Source organism: Rhipicephalus microplus, chromosome 1 (genome assembly GCF_043290135.1).
Source record: "Rhipicephalus microplus isolate Deutch F79 chromosome 1, USDA_Rmic, whole genome shotgun sequence".
In the NCBI taxonomy this organism is placed as follows: Eukaryota; Metazoa; Arthropoda; class Arachnida; order Ixodida; family Ixodidae; genus Rhipicephalus; species Rhipicephalus microplus.
Genome location: NC_134700.1, coordinates 211030345 through 211047625, shown reverse-complemented (window position 1 = coordinate 211047625; position 17281 = coordinate 211030345). Strand labels below are relative to the sequence as shown.

Sequence of the window (17281 nt, the reverse complement as noted above, 5' to 3'; positions counted from 1 at the left end):
AATACAAGAAGAAAAATACAGTTATAAAACAATCGTACATATACTCGAGGTGCACAGACCCGCATGGCTAGATGAGTGTAAAACTTTTAGTAATTCACAAACTAATGACGCAGACATCTTATTCGGCAGCTTGAAAAAAAATATACTATATCAATGTAAGCCTTGGACGGGGGAAGCTAGCAAAAGCAAGATCCGAAATGTTCCTAATGTCGTGAAGAGGGATGACTGCGAGAGCTAATGGTCGACCTGGGGCTCTCAGCACTAGCCCTCCCTTCGCGTGTGTCGTGCATGCTGGAATCGGGCGTTCTCTTCACGAGATTCGTGGTGCGCTTGCTCATAGACGGCACTCGGCAGCGTTTCATTTTGGCCCGCTCGACGTTCGTGGCATGTGGCAGAACGTCGTGGGCGTATATCAACACGAGGAGAAGTATGGCGGCCACCGCGTGCCCAATGTCCCTTCGGCCAGCCCTCTGTAACGCTCGCCCAGCGATGGCGGAAAGGCAGCCCAGACGACCGCACGCGAAAACCAAGCCTACTGTCGAGCCACGGACAGCAGTAGGGAAGATCTCCTGGACGTAGACGAGGCACAGGATGGAGCCACAGTAGTACAGTGCAGTGGTCACCATGATCAGGATCGGACACACATCTTCACCTCCGATGCCAAAGGCGAGTCCCAGTAGACACTGGAGCACACCGAGTATCATGAACCACATGTTCAAGACAGTAACCATGCTGAACCTGCTGATTAGCCAATCCATCACCACATAACATAAAATATTCATTGTGAATGAGACGTGGTCGAACCAGGACTCCTTTCGCCGCATTAGTGAGAACGCGCTGACGAAAGTGGCGAAAGTGATTGAGAAATACGAAAGGCTTAATATCAGAGCCCACCGCCGCATGGAGTAGCCGTTGAGCATCTCCTGGTCAATCGAAGGAAGTCGTATCTCGTTTCTGATGAACTCCGCCTTCAGTTTGTCGACTGTCAACGCCGTGCAGTGCATGGGAAAGTGGTTGACTGCCGCGGCATCCATCATAACCGCTTCGGCGTGCCTGATGCGACCCCTCGCTATCAACGAGCGCGGTGACTCACTGGCAAAGCAGAAGGCCGGTACCATCAGCACCGTAGGGAGCATGAAAACGGCGTACCTCAAAGTCCAAATTTTGACCTGCGCAACAGTGGCCTCCCATATGTCGGAAAACAGCACTGCCAGCATTCCAGCGAAAATGATTTGCAGAGGCCGGTCGCTGTGTGTGGTGACCTCGAACACGGAGGTTATGGTGGTAATCATGACTGCGGACACGCCACCAGAGCTAAAGAACTTCGCCACCACGAACGTGTGAAAGCTTCTGGAAAGGCATCCGATCACTGTGGAGATTATCAGAACCACCACACCCGCAAGGAGCACAGGCATTCGACCCACGCTGTCGGCGAGGCATCCGGCCACACCTGAGAATAAGCAAGAACCGAAGCAGTGGACGACGACCATGAGAATGATGAGTGTGTCTCTCTGACAGACCAGGTTCCAGTCACTCACGGCGCTTGTCCGTGCCGGCTCGTCGTCGTCTCCGTACTCCCACTCATCGCAAACTATCGTCTCTGGTGTAGTGCCATTCGGTTCTTTCGGGTACTCGTAACGGCGGCAGCGGCTCAATTTGCCATCTGGTTCTTCGGGAAGGAACAATCCTCTCCATTCGACCACAGAGATGTTCGACTGCGGCGGTGGTGCAGGTAGCTTGCACCAGTACTCCACGTCTTTCAGAATCAAACGGTACGCAAAGTCGTGAACATTGAAGAGAAAAAAAGCGATGGTGCAGAGCAGCAGCAGACGCCTTTGAAAGAGTCCGTGACCGAAAGCGTCGTAGCAGTCGAAGGACTCACTCGTCGAGAGGTCTCTCAACAGCAGCCGTTGAGGGAGCAGGATGTCCATGTTTTATATGGCGGTGCCTTGTTTGACGAAACGCCAGCTGTTTCGTCTCACGTATGCGGTTTTTTATCTTTTGAGACGTAGCGAATACTGTCACTATGGCTGCTTGTCAGGCACGCGCAAGAATTCACTTGCTTTCTTGCTTGCTCCTTCTTAATGGCGCAAACCCACTGCGGAGAATCGGTCAAGAAGCCTACGGTAAAGCTAATGTAAATGTTGAAAAATAAAGACAGCGTGGAAGTACAAAATCGCCTTTTACAGAATTCCTGCAAATCGCCTTTTACAGATGATGATGATTACGACATTGGCACCTACCCACTCAGGGGAATCGGCCAAGAGTCGGCCGGATCATACGTACTGGATTTATGATAAATATTAAATAAGAGCTAAAAAATTCTGATGTAAATATTTAATGTAATGTTAATTATAGATGATGTAATGTTAATTATGAATAATTTTAATTTTTGAGTTGCACTATTTTGTGTAACCTCCGAGTGACTGAAGATCTTTTGAGTAGGAAAGCTGAATAAAGAATTGTTAGTTGATACACCTACGAAATCTATTCGAGTAGCATATAAAATTTTCGACAGCCTTGAAAATATTCCTGTCCGAGTGTCCCAGCGAGGCTCCAAATGATAACAGAATGGCGGACGTAACCAGTAGACCACATTTCCGCTATTGAAATTTCGATACTTCGTTTTATTACGATAACGATTATATGGACATTCTCGGCTAGATTTTAGCGCTGGCGTGAGGTCAGCGTCGCCGTCACTCACCGTATCTGTATACGTATCCATATATATGAAAATTCTAGAAAAAAACAGAAAAACACTCCAGCGCAAGGAATCGAACGTGTGACCTCCACACCGTGAAAACGAGGCGTTAACCACTGAGCCACCCCGGAGCACGCCCTTCACCGTTCAAACAACAAGTTTTTTAAATCTACCACTTACCGCTGCTCTCGAGCATCTCGGGGGGAATCGGGTTTTCAATATTACCAGCAAGATGGCGCATTGAGCACACGTCGCCACATCGCGCGGCGGCACTCACTCTAATCTCGTACGCTTGCTTTGCCCGGCTTAGAGAAGGGGAGCGACTCTCCCTCCCGCGCCCTTATCTCGCGGTGGCGAGGAAGGGAGGATCGTACTTTTTGGCTGGCCTCGGGCTTTACCTGGGACGATTCTGCTGTAGTTACCGGGCGTACAAAGTTCACTGCAATCATTGCAGTCACCGTTTCGAAACTGTTAATAATTTGAATCTAACAGGTAAAGAAGGGATTCGTGATTCCTTATATGAAACAAAGATAGCTACAAATTTGGGTAACCCCAGGCACCAGCGGAGTGCTTGGCGCTCAGTTAGAACTAACGGATGTAACTTCTATGCGGGTACGCCAGAAAATAAGGCACATCCAAACTCCAGTATAGGGCATATGTACATCCGGTAAATCACTTTTAAGGCGTCTGTCCGCACATCTCAACGACTATTACTAATTCTTCTGAGTAGGCCCATCGCGCATGACGCTTTGGTCCCTGTGTGTTCAATATGCATACGCCAGTCGAGCTTTCCATCATAGATGATTCCGAGGTACTTGACTGTTTGTACTTAAGGAATATCTGCTTGGTGGAATGAGAGACATCTATTTATAATGTCTGGCAGGTCGAACGCTAGAACTGCACATTTCTGTGCATTAAGGGTCAAACAAATACTGTCTAGCCAAGCTTGCAAGGTAGATAAGTATCCTTATAAAAGAGTATAAAAAGATTGAGTGTCTTCCGGAGATGCAAAGAATGCTATATCATCCACCTAAACATACGTGTTAATTCTTTGATGACGAGGAATGGAGCTAAGCAAGATAATAAATAGTAATGGGGACAAAACCGCTTCTTGGTGAACACCACATATCTGTCTGATTTTTTTTGTTTATATCCCACCCTGTACAGAGTAAAACTCCCTGCCCAGCAAGAACTCAGTTGTCCATGCAATAGATAAGTCACGCAAGCCAATCTCTCTCATACTTTTTAGTAAAATTGGGTATTCGACACTATATATCGTAGGCTTTAGAGATGTACACTGTAAATATAGCTGTATACTGTTTCTGTCGCCGTGCTAGCTGGGTTCTGCTCTCCAAATCGACGTGAACACACCTGATAGACATTCCTGTTTTAAAACCAAATCATTAACTGTCGCACGCTCTCTCGGTCCTCCTCTTTCCCTTCTACTTGACTCCTAGAACACGTACGCTTATTTGTTCAGCGATGGATGCACCAACTCTGGGGGACGAGAGAACACATGAAGAGGGAAAGAAAAACGTGAGATAAAAAAAGAAAGAGATAGAAAAAAATAGAAATATATGAATTCAAGGCGATTTCTTGGCTAGGCGAGATTCGAATCCACGTACCCACCCTCCGAACGTGAGCGCCGTTCACTCAGCTACGTACACAGGCACGCTTGCAGAGCATATAGTCACGCATATTATGGAGTAGCAAGGCGATGGAAAAGAAATGGGAAGGTGGAGGAGAGAGGGAGAACAAGGGAACGAGTGCAGAGAGTGATTGAAAGGAAGGGAAAAAAGAAAAACGTGTGAGGCGAGAAAATGACACTGATAGAGGAAAATGAATACATAGAAAGAAATGGAAAAGAAATAATAAACAAAGAAGGAGAAAAAATAGTCAAAGTTAGAAAGACGCCAAAAGGAATCGACAAGGCAGAAACAGCTAGAAATAAACTAAGAGAACTAAGAAGAAAAGAGAGCAAACGTGGCCATGTACACTATAGCGAAAAGTGGAAAAGAGATAGTTGAGTGAGCAAAAGCCAAGCCAAGCCAGTAGCAGCTAGGTGCCCACAAATTCTGCTACAGTGCCTAGAATATTCTAGGCACTATAGTTCTGCCATGAAGTTGTAACTCATCCTTGAATGGCTTACTGTAGGCTGCACTAATTGTTTTAGGTGAATAGGGTGTATATTCCATTATCAAGAAAAAATGCGCGAAAAACGCGAACAAAGAGAGAAAGGAGCAGCACAAGCGCGCACTAGCAAATGAAAATTTTATGGGAAACACGTAAGTTGAGAAGAAAAAAAAACACAATAAGCACACATGCTTGCTCCAAAACCAGAGAACTACGATTGCGTGTTTATATAACCTATATTTCTCTGGTGCAGTGCTGCGGGGGGCTTGGCGACACAACTATTTGCGGCTTTGAAAATAAAATAGTCTTCAACAAACCAAGGAATCAAGTCTTTTTCAAGCTCACGAGTCATATGTTCATTTTGCCACGTAATTACTTTGATTTCTCAGAAATCCGGTCTTCAATGTCACTCCCGACAATGTAATCACAATTTGTTGAAAGTAATCCTCACGTATATGACAGGTGATCGTTAAACAACAGCCCTTAAGACCAATATAGCGCAGGAAAGTCCTACAGGGTGTTGTAGTCACGTGCTTTCTTTTTTTTTTTTTTGTAAGGAGTAAGTAGATGATGTGTGAGGTTTGGCTTCCCAAAACCATATGATTATGAGAGACGCCATAGTGGAGGTCTCCGGAAATTTCGGCGACCTAGGGTTCTTTACCGTGCGCCCAAATCTGAGCACACGGACCTGCAGCATTTTCGCCGCCATCGACGATGCAGCCGCCGCAGCCGGGATTCGATACTGCGATCTGCGGGTCAGCAGCCGAGTACCTTAGCCACTAGACAACAACGGTGGGGCCTGTAAGTAGAAAGTTAAGCCATTGGTTTAGCAGGGTTTCTGGGGTTGTTGAATGAAAGGTGGAAGGCACCGCGCCAAATTTGTTCGATGATGATGATGATGATGATATTTGAGGTTTAACGTCCCAAAACTACCATATGATTATGAGAGCCACCATAGTGGAGGGCTCCGGAAGTTTCGACCACCTGGGGTTCTTCAACGTGCAACCAAAGCCGAAGTTGTTCGAATGTAGAGTCAAACACAGGGACGCTCTAGCGGACTGAAGTGGTAACAGCTATATTGGTCAGACCAGCAATTGGCTCAACAAAAGTTTGAATGATCACCAATTATCTGTAAGAGGGCAACCTTTAATAAAAGTTTCATTGCATTGTTGTGTGTAATTGCAGCGTGGATTTCCTAGTAACCAGAGTCGCTGAGCGACACAAAGAGCGTATGAATCGTGAGTTTGCTTAGGGTTATTTCATTTTAAAAGTTGGACATTGTTATGTCGCCAAGCACTAGCTCCGTGGCATTGCACCAGTCAGACATTGGTTATCTTGATGCGTGATTGTATCGTTTGCACGAGCGTACGCTTTGTGTGTTTTTTTCTTCCTTGATAACTTTTATGCTTTCAATAAAAGTTTCAGTTAGTATGCGCTGGCTCAATTCCTTTCTACCCTAGTCCCGCTTTTCGGGCATTATTTACGATCATTTTATCAACAATCTAGGCTTATTTATGTTATCTGCAAATTCATTCAACAAGTCATTTCGATTCTACGAATATATTGCAATGCTTGTTGTTATTCTCTCAGGCATTGGCCCACGCCCACAAGCGTGTTTGGCCACCAACGCGGCTAAAAGTAATTTGCATAAAACAGAGAATAACGTCAATGAAGCCATAACCACCAAGACGAAGACAACAAAATGCGACGAAAAGTGATGGTCGATTTCCCACGTAGTACATATTTAGAATGAAATGAAATTAAAGACGAACTATTGCTGCCTAACGGAGTCACGATAAAATCGCCTACAACATAATAATACAAAAATTAAATATCGGCAAATTTTACAGTACCTATCGGGCGTTTGCTTTGCATACTCATCACACGCGCATTTCGTTCAGGTGTTACGTGCGTGACAAGATCCGTGTACCGAGTCCCTTTGCAGGTGATGAATCGTCGAATTGTTTCGTTGGAAACAGGCAAGCGGGATATAAATGTAAGCTACAGTTCCTTCATTGTCCAATGTTTTTATGCAGCCACTCGTGTCCGGACGAGGTGGCCGAGTGGTTAAGGCGTTGGACTGCTAATCCAATGGGCTCTGCCCGCGTGGGTTCGAATCCCATCCTCGTCGAAGTTTTTGTCACTTTTTTACTCACTCATCGACCAGTTTTGTTTTCATTTTCCCCTCATTACGATTCCGTAGCATTTTGCGCTTTATCAGTTTTGTTTGATTATCTTTCAGAAAAACAAGAGAGTCGTAGTTAAAGGCGCTAGTTTTCACATGATTGAAGCTCTAGCTGCTGCTCAGTCTGTGCTGCGGCGAAGCAACATTCTACCCAAACAATAAAGGAGAAAAGATAATGAAGCTGGAGAAGGCCACTTGTAAAACAATGTATTCTTTAATCGAGAAGAAAAAAGGATAGTGTTACTCAATTAGAAAAAGCACGACACTTCAACATGATCATTGTGGTGAACAGTACAATATAAATATATCAAGCAGTAATCATCTCAAGAGAATCATTACAGCACAAGTGGTATAACATGCGTAATGCAAGTGACACAACTAACAAAATAAGAGCGTCACATTTTATTCAGCCTGCAGAAGTTTGCACTAACCGCAGACCAAGGTGAAACACAGCTACCAACTATATGTGGAGAGACAAAAGCAAAATAAACTGCCTTCATTATCTCCTTCGTAATCACCTGCAGAGCACACATTCGGTCACAGAGTGGCATATGTTAACATCAGTCTTTGATAGGTTAACATTACACTATTTCATGCAATAATTTGTGCATTCTTCTACTATATTTTTGTTTCACCTTTTGCTACTGTTGCCATTAAGTGTTTGCTAACACATTGCTTCTGTGCAGGAGGTCCCGATACAGCCTCTTGGCCATGGGATCTCCAGCTGTAAGCTGAATTCCTTAAATTATACCCAACTTTTATTATTAAAATTCTGGTTCTCATTTTGATTCTCTCTAGATAGAATAGGTTTGCGTATACCTCTCTTCCAAAATAGCTTGCATAGGTGTGTACCTTGTTTCTCTTTAGGAGAGGGGATGCTTAATCGTAGCCTCCGGCTATCACCATTGTTCAATTCCAAGGGACAACAGGCGCCTCAGTGTATGAAAAAAAAAGAAAATCAAATGATGACGTGCTTCTAACCATGGCCTGCCTATGGTCTCTGGATTTGCTGAAGTAAAAATGGGAAATGTAAGCAGTTCTGGGAATGCTGCCTAATGGTGCCTTCAATCGTCAATGTATTCCAAAGCCTGCATGGCCATATATGAGTAAACCAATTGGGTTGACTTTGCACTCCGCCCCCTCCCCTCGTAGCTGATTAGTTTAATTAGGGTGGCGAGGTAAGCCGACCCCCCCCCCTCCATCCCATGATGCCCTAGTGAGCATGTCACGCCCCGCCACGGTGGTCTAGTGGCTAAGGTACTCGGCTGCTGACCCGCAGGTCGCGGGTTCGATTCCCGGCTGCGGCGGCTGCATTCCCGATGGAGGCGGAAATGTTGTAGGCCCGTGTACTCGGATTTGGGTGCACGTTAAAGAACCCCAGGTGGTCAAAATTTCCGGAGTCCTCCACTACGGCGTCTCTCATAACCAAATGGTGGTTTTGGGACGTTAAACCCCACAAATCAATCAAAGTGAGCATGTCACTTACGTTTATGGGCTGGTCACATAATGCACAGATCGGGCAACCAGTGAACTCCAAGAGCTACAGTATGGTTACCGAGCGATGAAAAACGCGCTCAGTGGACGAAATTAGTAAGTTTGCCGCGATAAAATAGAGTGAGCTCGCACCTGATATATTAGACTGGAGATCATTGGGGGGGCCTTCGTCCTGCATTAGACTAACACAGGCTGATGATGATGTTGTTGATGATGATGATGATAGATATGTTACCTTTGAGAAAAAGAACACAAAGGGTGCCGAATTCATTAGAGTGCTAGCATACAAATGACTTTGAAGTACAGTTCTAGCGCAACAGCTTACTGGTTTTATACTACTTGGATTAATCGAGTCATACTGACACCGAGTGCATTCACAAGACGAGTGACGCCGATAAAGCTCAACGACACGGCTCTGCGTTTTTGTATTCGAACAGATGTGTTCAGATTGCGTTACTAATGCAGAAAAAAAAAGAAAAAGCTAGGAGTTGTATTGTGAAAGAATACAACCAATGAGCGAAGCTTCTTATAAATGGGACACAAATGACTATGCACCTGATATCGCTACTGGCTTTCATGAAAGCGGTAGGGTGGAGATTACAGGGAGAATCTCTGCTGCCCCGATGGCGGGAATGACTGAGCTAGTTAGTGCGTGGCGCGCAAGCCAGCCCAGGCAACGGACCAACCAACTGGAGTGGAACCCCAAAAAATGCCACGGAGTTGAAGAGGACACAGCGAAAATATGGTTTCGCGCGTTGATGGGAGATGAAAGAGACAAAGAAAGAGTGAGAGGGAGACAGGTGGGAGAGGGATGTGGGCGGTAATGGCGCGGATAGCTTGGACGGTGGCGATGGTGTAGTGCGGGCATAGGGAACTTCGCTTCGAAATATCTGCACAAATAATGCTCTTTTGGATGCGTATCGCAGTGGAATATCGCCACTAAAATCCCATCAACTTTTACCCTACCAATGAGCTTTGGTGGAGAAAGTTTCAACTTCGAATCAGCAAGGGCTGTTTGCGGATGCCTAGGATGCTGTCGAAGCTAAAGGCATCCTGGATTAAGGACGCCTCTGCTGCGCTACCTTCTAAATACAGGCGCCGATTTTCTCCATGGCGCCATTGTCTGTTGGGGTCCACTGGGCCTAATCACAGGTCTCGAAATTTCTATTCAACAACAATTAGGAGAGTCACGCTTACCACAGCGAATTGCCGAGTCTGTCTTCAATGCGTGGTTAGGCGGCATTCACAGGAGGCTGCATGCACTGGCTTTTATCGTACGAGTGTCGGTTTGGAGTCGCACCATGGACTTCTGTTGCCATCTTTTTCGGAACGAAAAGCTCCATGCACGGAGCCCCTTAAAGTGTTGTCCAAACTACAACATGACAAGCTTTAAATAGGTGACCCATAATGAAGCAGCTTCTTCAATGATGAGTACGTAGTCTATAGGGCTAGTCTGTTCGTAGTACCATGTACAGACTGTGACAGTACGGCTGCTTACTGCTAAACAACATAAAATGAAGGATAAAAAAAAAGGAAAAATGAAAAGGATAAAGGAACACTCGCATTGCTTTTTTCCCTCTTTTTTTCACAGTGGAGCTTATTAAGCCAGTAATCTGTCCAATGCGAACAAAAAATTGCGCTTTGCCAGAGTGTCCCCACTCGTTGCCTAGCGAACGGTTGCTGAGCTGCGCGCCTGCTTCGTTCCGCCACCAGCCACCCGCCAGCCTGGAAACTGCGCTCAACCACCAGATTATACCAGCCATGACGTTACGGCCATCTCCACATGCACTCTATCGTTGTGTATGACAGCGGTGCGTGACTGCAGCGCGCGTCGCCAGACGATGTCACGGGGTGACCGAACAAGGTTTACACAGCCGATGAGGAAGCCGCAAATAATCGCGGCACTCTTACAAGTCAGACTGCTTAACTTGGTTTCACGACGTAGTGTACGGTCGAAAAGGCGAGAGGTGACTGTGTTGGGCTTCACTAGAACTTGGCATCATTTGGCATTAGTTCACACAACTTGGCATCACTTCGTATAGCCAGGACCTGCTAGGGACCGATGAGCTCCGTTGTATCTTTAGCCTAGCGTAAATAGTGAAAGCTACGCCTGTTTTAAATGCGAAGCAGCTCTTTGACTAGCTTGTGTAACGCTGTCCCTCCGTGCGTCAGTACGAACGCGCCACAATGTGCTCCCCTTGCCGCAGATATTGGAGTGGTACCCAATAGATCACGCCACAGCTGCGCATTGAAGTGATGCTCCCCTCGCAGTCTGCGCCGACGTCACTCTTCCTCACCTGCCACGCGCTCTCAGCAGCGCCTGAAGCTGCTGCCCCCTCCGTTCGCCTGCAACATGTGCCGCTACCGCCGCTCGCTCCGCTACCATGACCGCCGCTCACAAATCTTCTAGCGCTCACCACAGCACCTGCGTTAGCATTGTTCAACCCATGACACCACAGGTGCGCAACGCTGCTGCTTGATATTCCATCAGGGTTCCCTTTGCGAAGATGATATGATTTTTTGTGGTTATTTTTTGTCGTTTATTGCTTAGGGATCCCAGATTTATGGTCAATAAACATATTTCACCAATACTCTCGCAGTTTCAATTTTTTCGATAGGTCCATAGAATAGAAAAAAAACTTTCGGTGGCGATCCTAATCATTGACTTAAGCGTCTGGTAGTGGCGCTTGCACGTCAGCGTTCATGTAATGTGGTGCATTCGAAAGTTTAACCGTGTACAGTGCCCTGATTGTGCTCGTTTTGGGCGGCGAGCAAAAATTTCAAGGGGGACAGCTGCCCCCTGCGCCTCTCGCTGGCGTCACCCTTAAATCTGCACTCCCCGGAATACTTCAACTAACTCATTAATTATTTTTGGTAATTATTTCGACAGTTATTGGCAAGGTTATGCACCGACAAGAAAATTATACATAAAGTCATTAAGAGACAAACGTTGAAGACGGTGGTGACAATTTGTAGACTTTTCGCGCAGCTCTCTAACAGCGAAGTGCTTGTATACACTCTCGTGAATACTCTTGTCTATAGCCTCTCTTGTGCGTCCATTTTCATAGCAATGCGTGTCCAATGTATGTAACTACTTTACTTTGAACAGAATCATCAATCCTTATTTCGTAGAAGACCAATTAGCAATGAGAATGCCGAAAGTACGTGCTGAAAGAGACATGCTTGAAAGAGAAACAAGAGGCACTCAGTGTTCCCGCCACTAAAGAAGAAACACCACGACACGTTTGAGTCATTACCTTTAACTTTTGTCTTCGCAATAAAAAAAGGAATAAATCGGATTGTAGTACGCTTCTACCAATCAATGCTCTTGACCGAACCTAGCAGGAGCATGACGTCCGGGTCACTGCACGTCACCACGAAAAAGAACGGCCGGTCTACGGAGTAGCGGCAGCCAGCTGCAGCTCTGCCTTTGGGTGACGTGGTCTTCATCGCCTGAGCAGCGCCGCTCTTCGTGCAGACGCGAAAAGCGGACGCGTGATTCGCAGCGCTCACTGCGTGAGGGCCGCTATCCTGTAGCGGTGGCAGTTGGTCCGTGTACCACGCTTCGAAGCCGAGCGAGGAAAGTGTTTCCTTCAGGTCGATGACCTGTGTTTCAAACGAGCCCAGCACGGTCACTGTTTTGGTGGAAATTAGTTACGAAGCACGCTTAACGCCGACATTTAAAAAAAAATGCCATTAAGCCTCTTTATGTTGTCTTTGAAGACACACTTGCTTCCGTCACACTACATGGAAGTTGTTCAGCTTTGGCATTCTCATTATTGATTTCCCTCTATGTATACGTTAACTTATTGTGTGTAGTCTTAGTATTAGTCTTTATTTCAGACATGCATACGAAAAATACATGGCTGAGGAGGAAGGGAAAAAAAAGGCCACACAGTCGCGGCTTGACGTTGCTCCCTTCCCCCGGATACATGGGAACTGCGGTATGCACGAAAACAGAAATAGCACAGGCTAATGTGTAGCATAATGAACAAGAACTCAAAGACAGAAAAACTTGGTGCACAATAAGCTTGTATTTAATTAGTCAATATAAACCTGTATAAGCAATCTATTACTGAACCTACTAAGTTGCTTTGTCCGATCTTGATAATAGTTCCAACCCACAGTCTTTACTTTTGGGCCTACTCCTAATATTGAAACTTAATATATATGGAATGTATTTTGCGATTCTGTAAGTAAACATGAACCTAGAACTTGTGTGTTTTGGCAGTTATTGCATTCATAGCGCTTCTGGAGGTGCGATGAAGTCGACCTTCCCTTTTATTTTTTTGGCAAGTGCTGTACACTCACCTGAATTAATATACTTGAGATGTAGTTAAGCAGGATAACCAAATTATCGAAAAACGTTTCTCACCAGGCTAAATTTTGAATGAATCTCAAAGGTTTCCCAGATGCAAAAACTAGCAGGCAATCTATCACACGGATCTGTATAAGGGCTCTTTTGAGGAGCCCCGTTCATAACAACCGTGGGTCTGTTATGAACGATGCACGAGCTTCGGATGCGCTGCGGATAGAGTTGGTTCTTGCTGTTCGCGACGTTTGCTCACTAAGCTTCAAACAAAGCAAGGTGAAGTTATTTCCAATAAAATTTGCTTCCTTCTTCCCCATTTGAAGCTTATAGAAGAAAATTTGCGTGACTGTGAGACTCCGTGATGAAGGTGAGTAAGTTGAAGCCTCAGCTTATGCATTGTTGTGCAAATATTTGGCGCTACCAAGTAATGCGTTATTTTTTATACAACAGAGTGCTTTCCTTCAAAAAGTGCACATCGTCTATATTTAGCTAAATATACTATATCGAGTGAGAAGTGCTCTTCCTCCGAGAGAAACACTAAACAAATCGTCTGCTGCACTCTAGGGAAAAAGAAGCAGTAATTCTGGAGTATACTTCTGCCGAGGAAAAATAATGGATCCTTTACGTAATCCGTGTCTTTGCCTGCTTTTTTTGTGCGCCCAACTGATGGCGGCACACGTCAGGCTTGAGTAGGTGATAAGGTCCTAGTTGCACGTGCTGGGGCTTGTTTATTATGCGTGTTTATGTCAACACAGCTGAGTTTATATTTTACATGTCACAGCGGAAGAAAACTGCTCCTGAACACACCATTTGCAGTAAGTGGATAACAATCATTAGCAGAGCAATGTGAGCTGCCAGAAAGTTAGTTTTGCAATTAGAAAATTATGGTTCCTCTCCCTTTCTTCGAGTGCAGAAACTTCTTTTCTGCACTTCTTGTTTTGGCTAAAGTGGTAGAAGAGCGACAACCGAGAAGCAGCACTATGTAGGTTTCTGTCTCTCCAATGACACGAATGAACCTGCAATACATCGCTATACTTATGTATCACCATTCCGAAGATCTTTCATTCAAGTTTTAGAGGGCGCACAACGTCGTAAGAAGCCTTGGTTCTGCGATCATGTGGTTCTTTCACATGTGGCGATCACCGAAAGTACCGAAGATACTAGGTTCTTTACAATAATGAAGCGCGCTTTGCAACGGTTAGTGACGACAGCTGTTCAGACTTGACGATTTAGTTTTTTTGTGTGTGTGAGGGGAGAGTTTTGAGGCAGCAATGAACAATAGTGAGGCCACAAAATAATACAGAAAGCTGTTGAAAGGCGCTTTTCAAGTTCATCTATAGGCATGTAATCTGGGAATTATCGGGTGCACCAAACCTAACGTCCTGCCCATTCGCGTTCGTTAGCGGAACGGACAGGAGTGAAACAGATGTGTGAATGAAGACGTAACTTCACCCCTGGTGTACCATATTGTTAGGAGGCTCTAAGCAAACCATGTAAGACCATGCACCTATAGCTACGAAAAGAGCAAGAAGAAATAGGCATTATGCGCGAGAAGTCGGCACGCATTCTGAGGAACACTTCTATTGTAGTATACTCGCCCCTGCCATCCAAGATGTATTCGTGATCCTCGTGAGTATTAGGTGGAGGTTCGGGGTAGAAGAAGCGCTCTAAAACAAAGCTTGCTCAAGAATGGTTGAAAGCATATTGCGCGGCTTGCCACCTTCTTCCATTTCTCCTGGTTGCTGGGTTGCCATCAACGGTGTATTCAGACACAATGCCTCCTTAGGCTTACTGGCATGATCACGTTTCTGCCTTTGCTTAGCAGAGCGGCCCTATAACTTCTGCAATATTGTACTTAAATCTGTAAATTGAGTAATCATTTTGTTCACCTGTTTCAATCGAAAGAGCGGTAGAGTGAGCTCTACGTCCTCCATTTCGCGAAGACTGCTTAATGCTTCGCTCACATTCATCAGGTTTAGTCGACGTTCGAGTTCCTCTTGGCCATCCATGACCGTGGGAATGAAGAGGACCAGGGCGATTTCGGGAGTTCTGTCCTGCGTCATCGCGCGTTGCTTGCATGCCGTACCTCTTTACCAAGTGCCATCATGAGGAGTTATTTGGCTGTCGTATTGATGTACTCCTCTACACGTTCAACAAAAATGTTTTAGGAACCCACAAGAAAATGTGAGCGAAAATTTTAAGAAACGGGAAGTGCCGCTACTGGCCTGGCAGTTGTAATCTTTGATACCAGCGATGCTGTTAAGATTTCTACCTTTAAAATGTAACCAATGAGTGCTATAGCATTTTTATTATTAGCAGCAGCTTTAAGGCTTAGCTTAGACATTTCTCAGCTACTGATGTAATCGTGTGCGTGTGGAATGCGCAGTATTTTGTGCAGTGTATAAGAGAAAAGTTATTACTTGTGCAAAGATTCTTGGGAGCAGCATTTGTGCAGCCAATAATTTCACATTGTGGCGAGTGTTAGGCACAGGGCCACTAAGGCTGATTGTGCTTAAGAGATGTCGTGAAGTAACGAGCAAAGATACCATACATACCTTCGTGTGCAAACTGAAGGTGTCTTTCGGCCCCTGGTAGGGGACCTCAACCACCATGGCACCCAGGTTTTTGGTAGCATCAAACACCCTGAACCGTCCCGTCTGCCTGATCGTGTCCACCGTATTTGGGTCACACGGGCTTTCGTAGAAAAAACCCTGCCCCAAGGCCTGAGAATGTGGCAAGAAATAGAGATAGAGGAAAAGTATTACATCAAGGATGATGAATATTCCTAAGAGCAGCTTTGTTTTGAAGGTAAAATATGGTTCGCTTAAAAAAGACTAGCTCATCTTTCATGCTTAGGGCTGTGCAGCACACAAAAAAGCAAGAGTAATAAAAGAAGTGCACAAGAAATTGCCGAAATTTCTCGTCCGTTGTCCTCTTTGTGAGTGCTTTACAGCACTACGCATGATTCTATACCTACTAGCTCAATTTTATATTCTAAGCCAGCTCACCTTGGCGTCTAAGGGGTACTTCCAGGTACCTTCGAAGTCGATCACGCTGAGAAGCAACACCATAGTCGACTCTGTCACCGTGCCCGGGGGCAGGATTTCATAGGGCGCGAAAGACGGCGCATAGCATCGAGCATGCTTGTCGGCGTCGGCTCGACTCGACTCAGGCTCACGCTTGAAGTCCCACGGCATACCAGAAGCGCGCGCGGCCGACGACAACGACGCCCTGGCGTCCTCGTCGTCGTCCTCGTTGCCCACCTTATTGTAGTTGTCGTGCACGACAACCTGGTAGGCCATTTCGAACGAGTGCACGCTGTCGTTTCGACAGCGCGGCACGACTCGGTCCCGACGGTCAAAGTACGCCCCCAGGCTTTTGTCTAGCAATGACATGTGTAACAGTCGTGCAACCTGTGGACGAAAGCCGGAATAGAGAACTTGTAAATACAGCGTCAAACAAACCTTTGGTTTGAGCTAGTTGATCACTTATACTTGTGCTGTCAACTTCGCCAAGCGTGACACTGTAGAAAAAAAGCTGGTGTAGTTGGCGCCCGCCCGGTCTGCGGTTTTCCTTCTCATATGTTTCGAGGGGAACATGAGAGAGGCCTTTGCCCTGCAGAGGGCGTAGTTAGGCCGATGATGATGATGATGATGATGATGATGATGATGATGATGATGATGATGATGATGATGATGATGATGATGATGATGATGATGATGATGATGATGAGGAGGAGGAGGAGGAGGAGGAGGAGGAGGAGGAGGAGGAGGAGGAGAAGAAGAAGAAGGAGGAGAAGGAGAAGGAGGATAATATTTGGCTCGCGTATTTTGGGGGGCCTTGACTACAGATCGGCGGAGTTTTCTTACCACGCTCAAAAAAGTGTTGCAGAGCCCCTGTAAGAATAGTTAACCTTTGGTGGAGAAAAAAGTTCTAAATCACATCGTCAGTGACACCTGTTTTGCCGTGGCGGTGTTTGCACTTGGATCGGACAGCAGTGCCGCCAACGTGCTGGCCATGACGTACGGCGAAAAGATGAGGTTGCTTTTGGGCCAACTGCCCAGAACTTCGAAGCTCGAGCAGGATCTCCAAGCCCAGACGAAGGATTCCAGCGCTGATTCGGGCCTCGACCTGCGGGTTCGTGCTGCTGGCTGCTTTTTGTGCTGGCAGCAGTCTGCGTGGCAGTCAAGCATTTCAATGAGAACAGCAGCCGAATCTTGGAAGCATTGTGTTCTTTAGTGTTCCTTACAGATGACCACTTAAGAACACGTTTCTCAGAAATATTGATTGAAACATTCTCCCACTAACAATTACATAGCAAGAGTTTTTTTTTGTGTGAATATACAATCTCAAATTTTTTGTGCACTCGATTCGAGGTATTATGAAAAGCTTACAGAGTTTTCGCAACAATTTTTCTTGCAATTTAAATTTGTTCGCACTCTTGGAATGGTGGTGC

The 17281-nt window shown here is 45.8% G+C and overlaps 2 protein-coding genes and 1 non-coding gene across 3 annotated transcripts; 1 reads left to right on the top strand and 2 right to left on the bottom strand.

The window, feature by feature from the left end:
* Positions 1-203: 203 nt before the first annotated feature.
* LOC119168496 (solute carrier family 22 member 7) lies at positions 204-1931 on the bottom strand. Its single transcript, XM_075868090.1, has one exon. The coding sequence runs from the start codon at positions 1929-1931 to the stop codon at positions 204-206; it is 1728 nt and encodes a 575-aa protein (XP_075724205.1).
* A 4952-nt stretch (positions 1932-6883) lies between these two features.
* On the top strand, positions 6884-6965 carry TRNAS-GCU (transfer RNA serine (anticodon GCU)). The gene has a single exon. It is a non-coding gene; the product is annotated as a tRNA-Ser (tRNA).
* Positions 6966-11825: 4860 nt separating this feature from the next.
* Positions 11826-17069, bottom strand: LOC119168495 (ipis-1-like). The gene is made up of 5 exons (XM_075868082.1): positions 16782-17069; positions 15834-16238; positions 15381-15548; positions 14790-14879; positions 11826-12119 (listed from the first exon to the last, which is right to left on the bottom strand). Exons 1-5 carry the CDS (start codon positions 17016-17018, stop codon positions 11826-11828), a joined length of 1194 nt encoding a protein of 397 aa, XP_075724197.1. The 5' UTR covers positions 17019-17069.
* Between the last annotated feature and the right edge of the window lie 212 nt (positions 17070-17281).

Excerpts from the sequence above, each read along its gene's own strand:
- LOC119168495 (XM_075868082.1), bottom strand. The coding sequence starts at position 17,018 with ATGCTTGACTGCCACGCAGACTGCTGCCAGCACAAAAAGCAGCCAGCA. Across the intron at positions 16,239-16,781 it reads ACACCGCCACGGCAAAACAG|GTTGCACGACTGTTACACAT; the intron begins GTGTCACTGACG and ends TTTCGTCCACAG. Across the intron at positions 15,549-15,833 it reads AGTACCCCTTAGACGCCAAG|GCCTTGGGGCAGGGTTTTTT; the intron begins GTGAGCTGGCTT and ends CCACATTCTCAG.
- LOC119168496 (XM_075868090.1), bottom strand. The coding sequence starts at position 1,931 with ATGGACATCCTGCTCCCTCAACGGCTGCTGTTGAGAGACCTCTCGACG.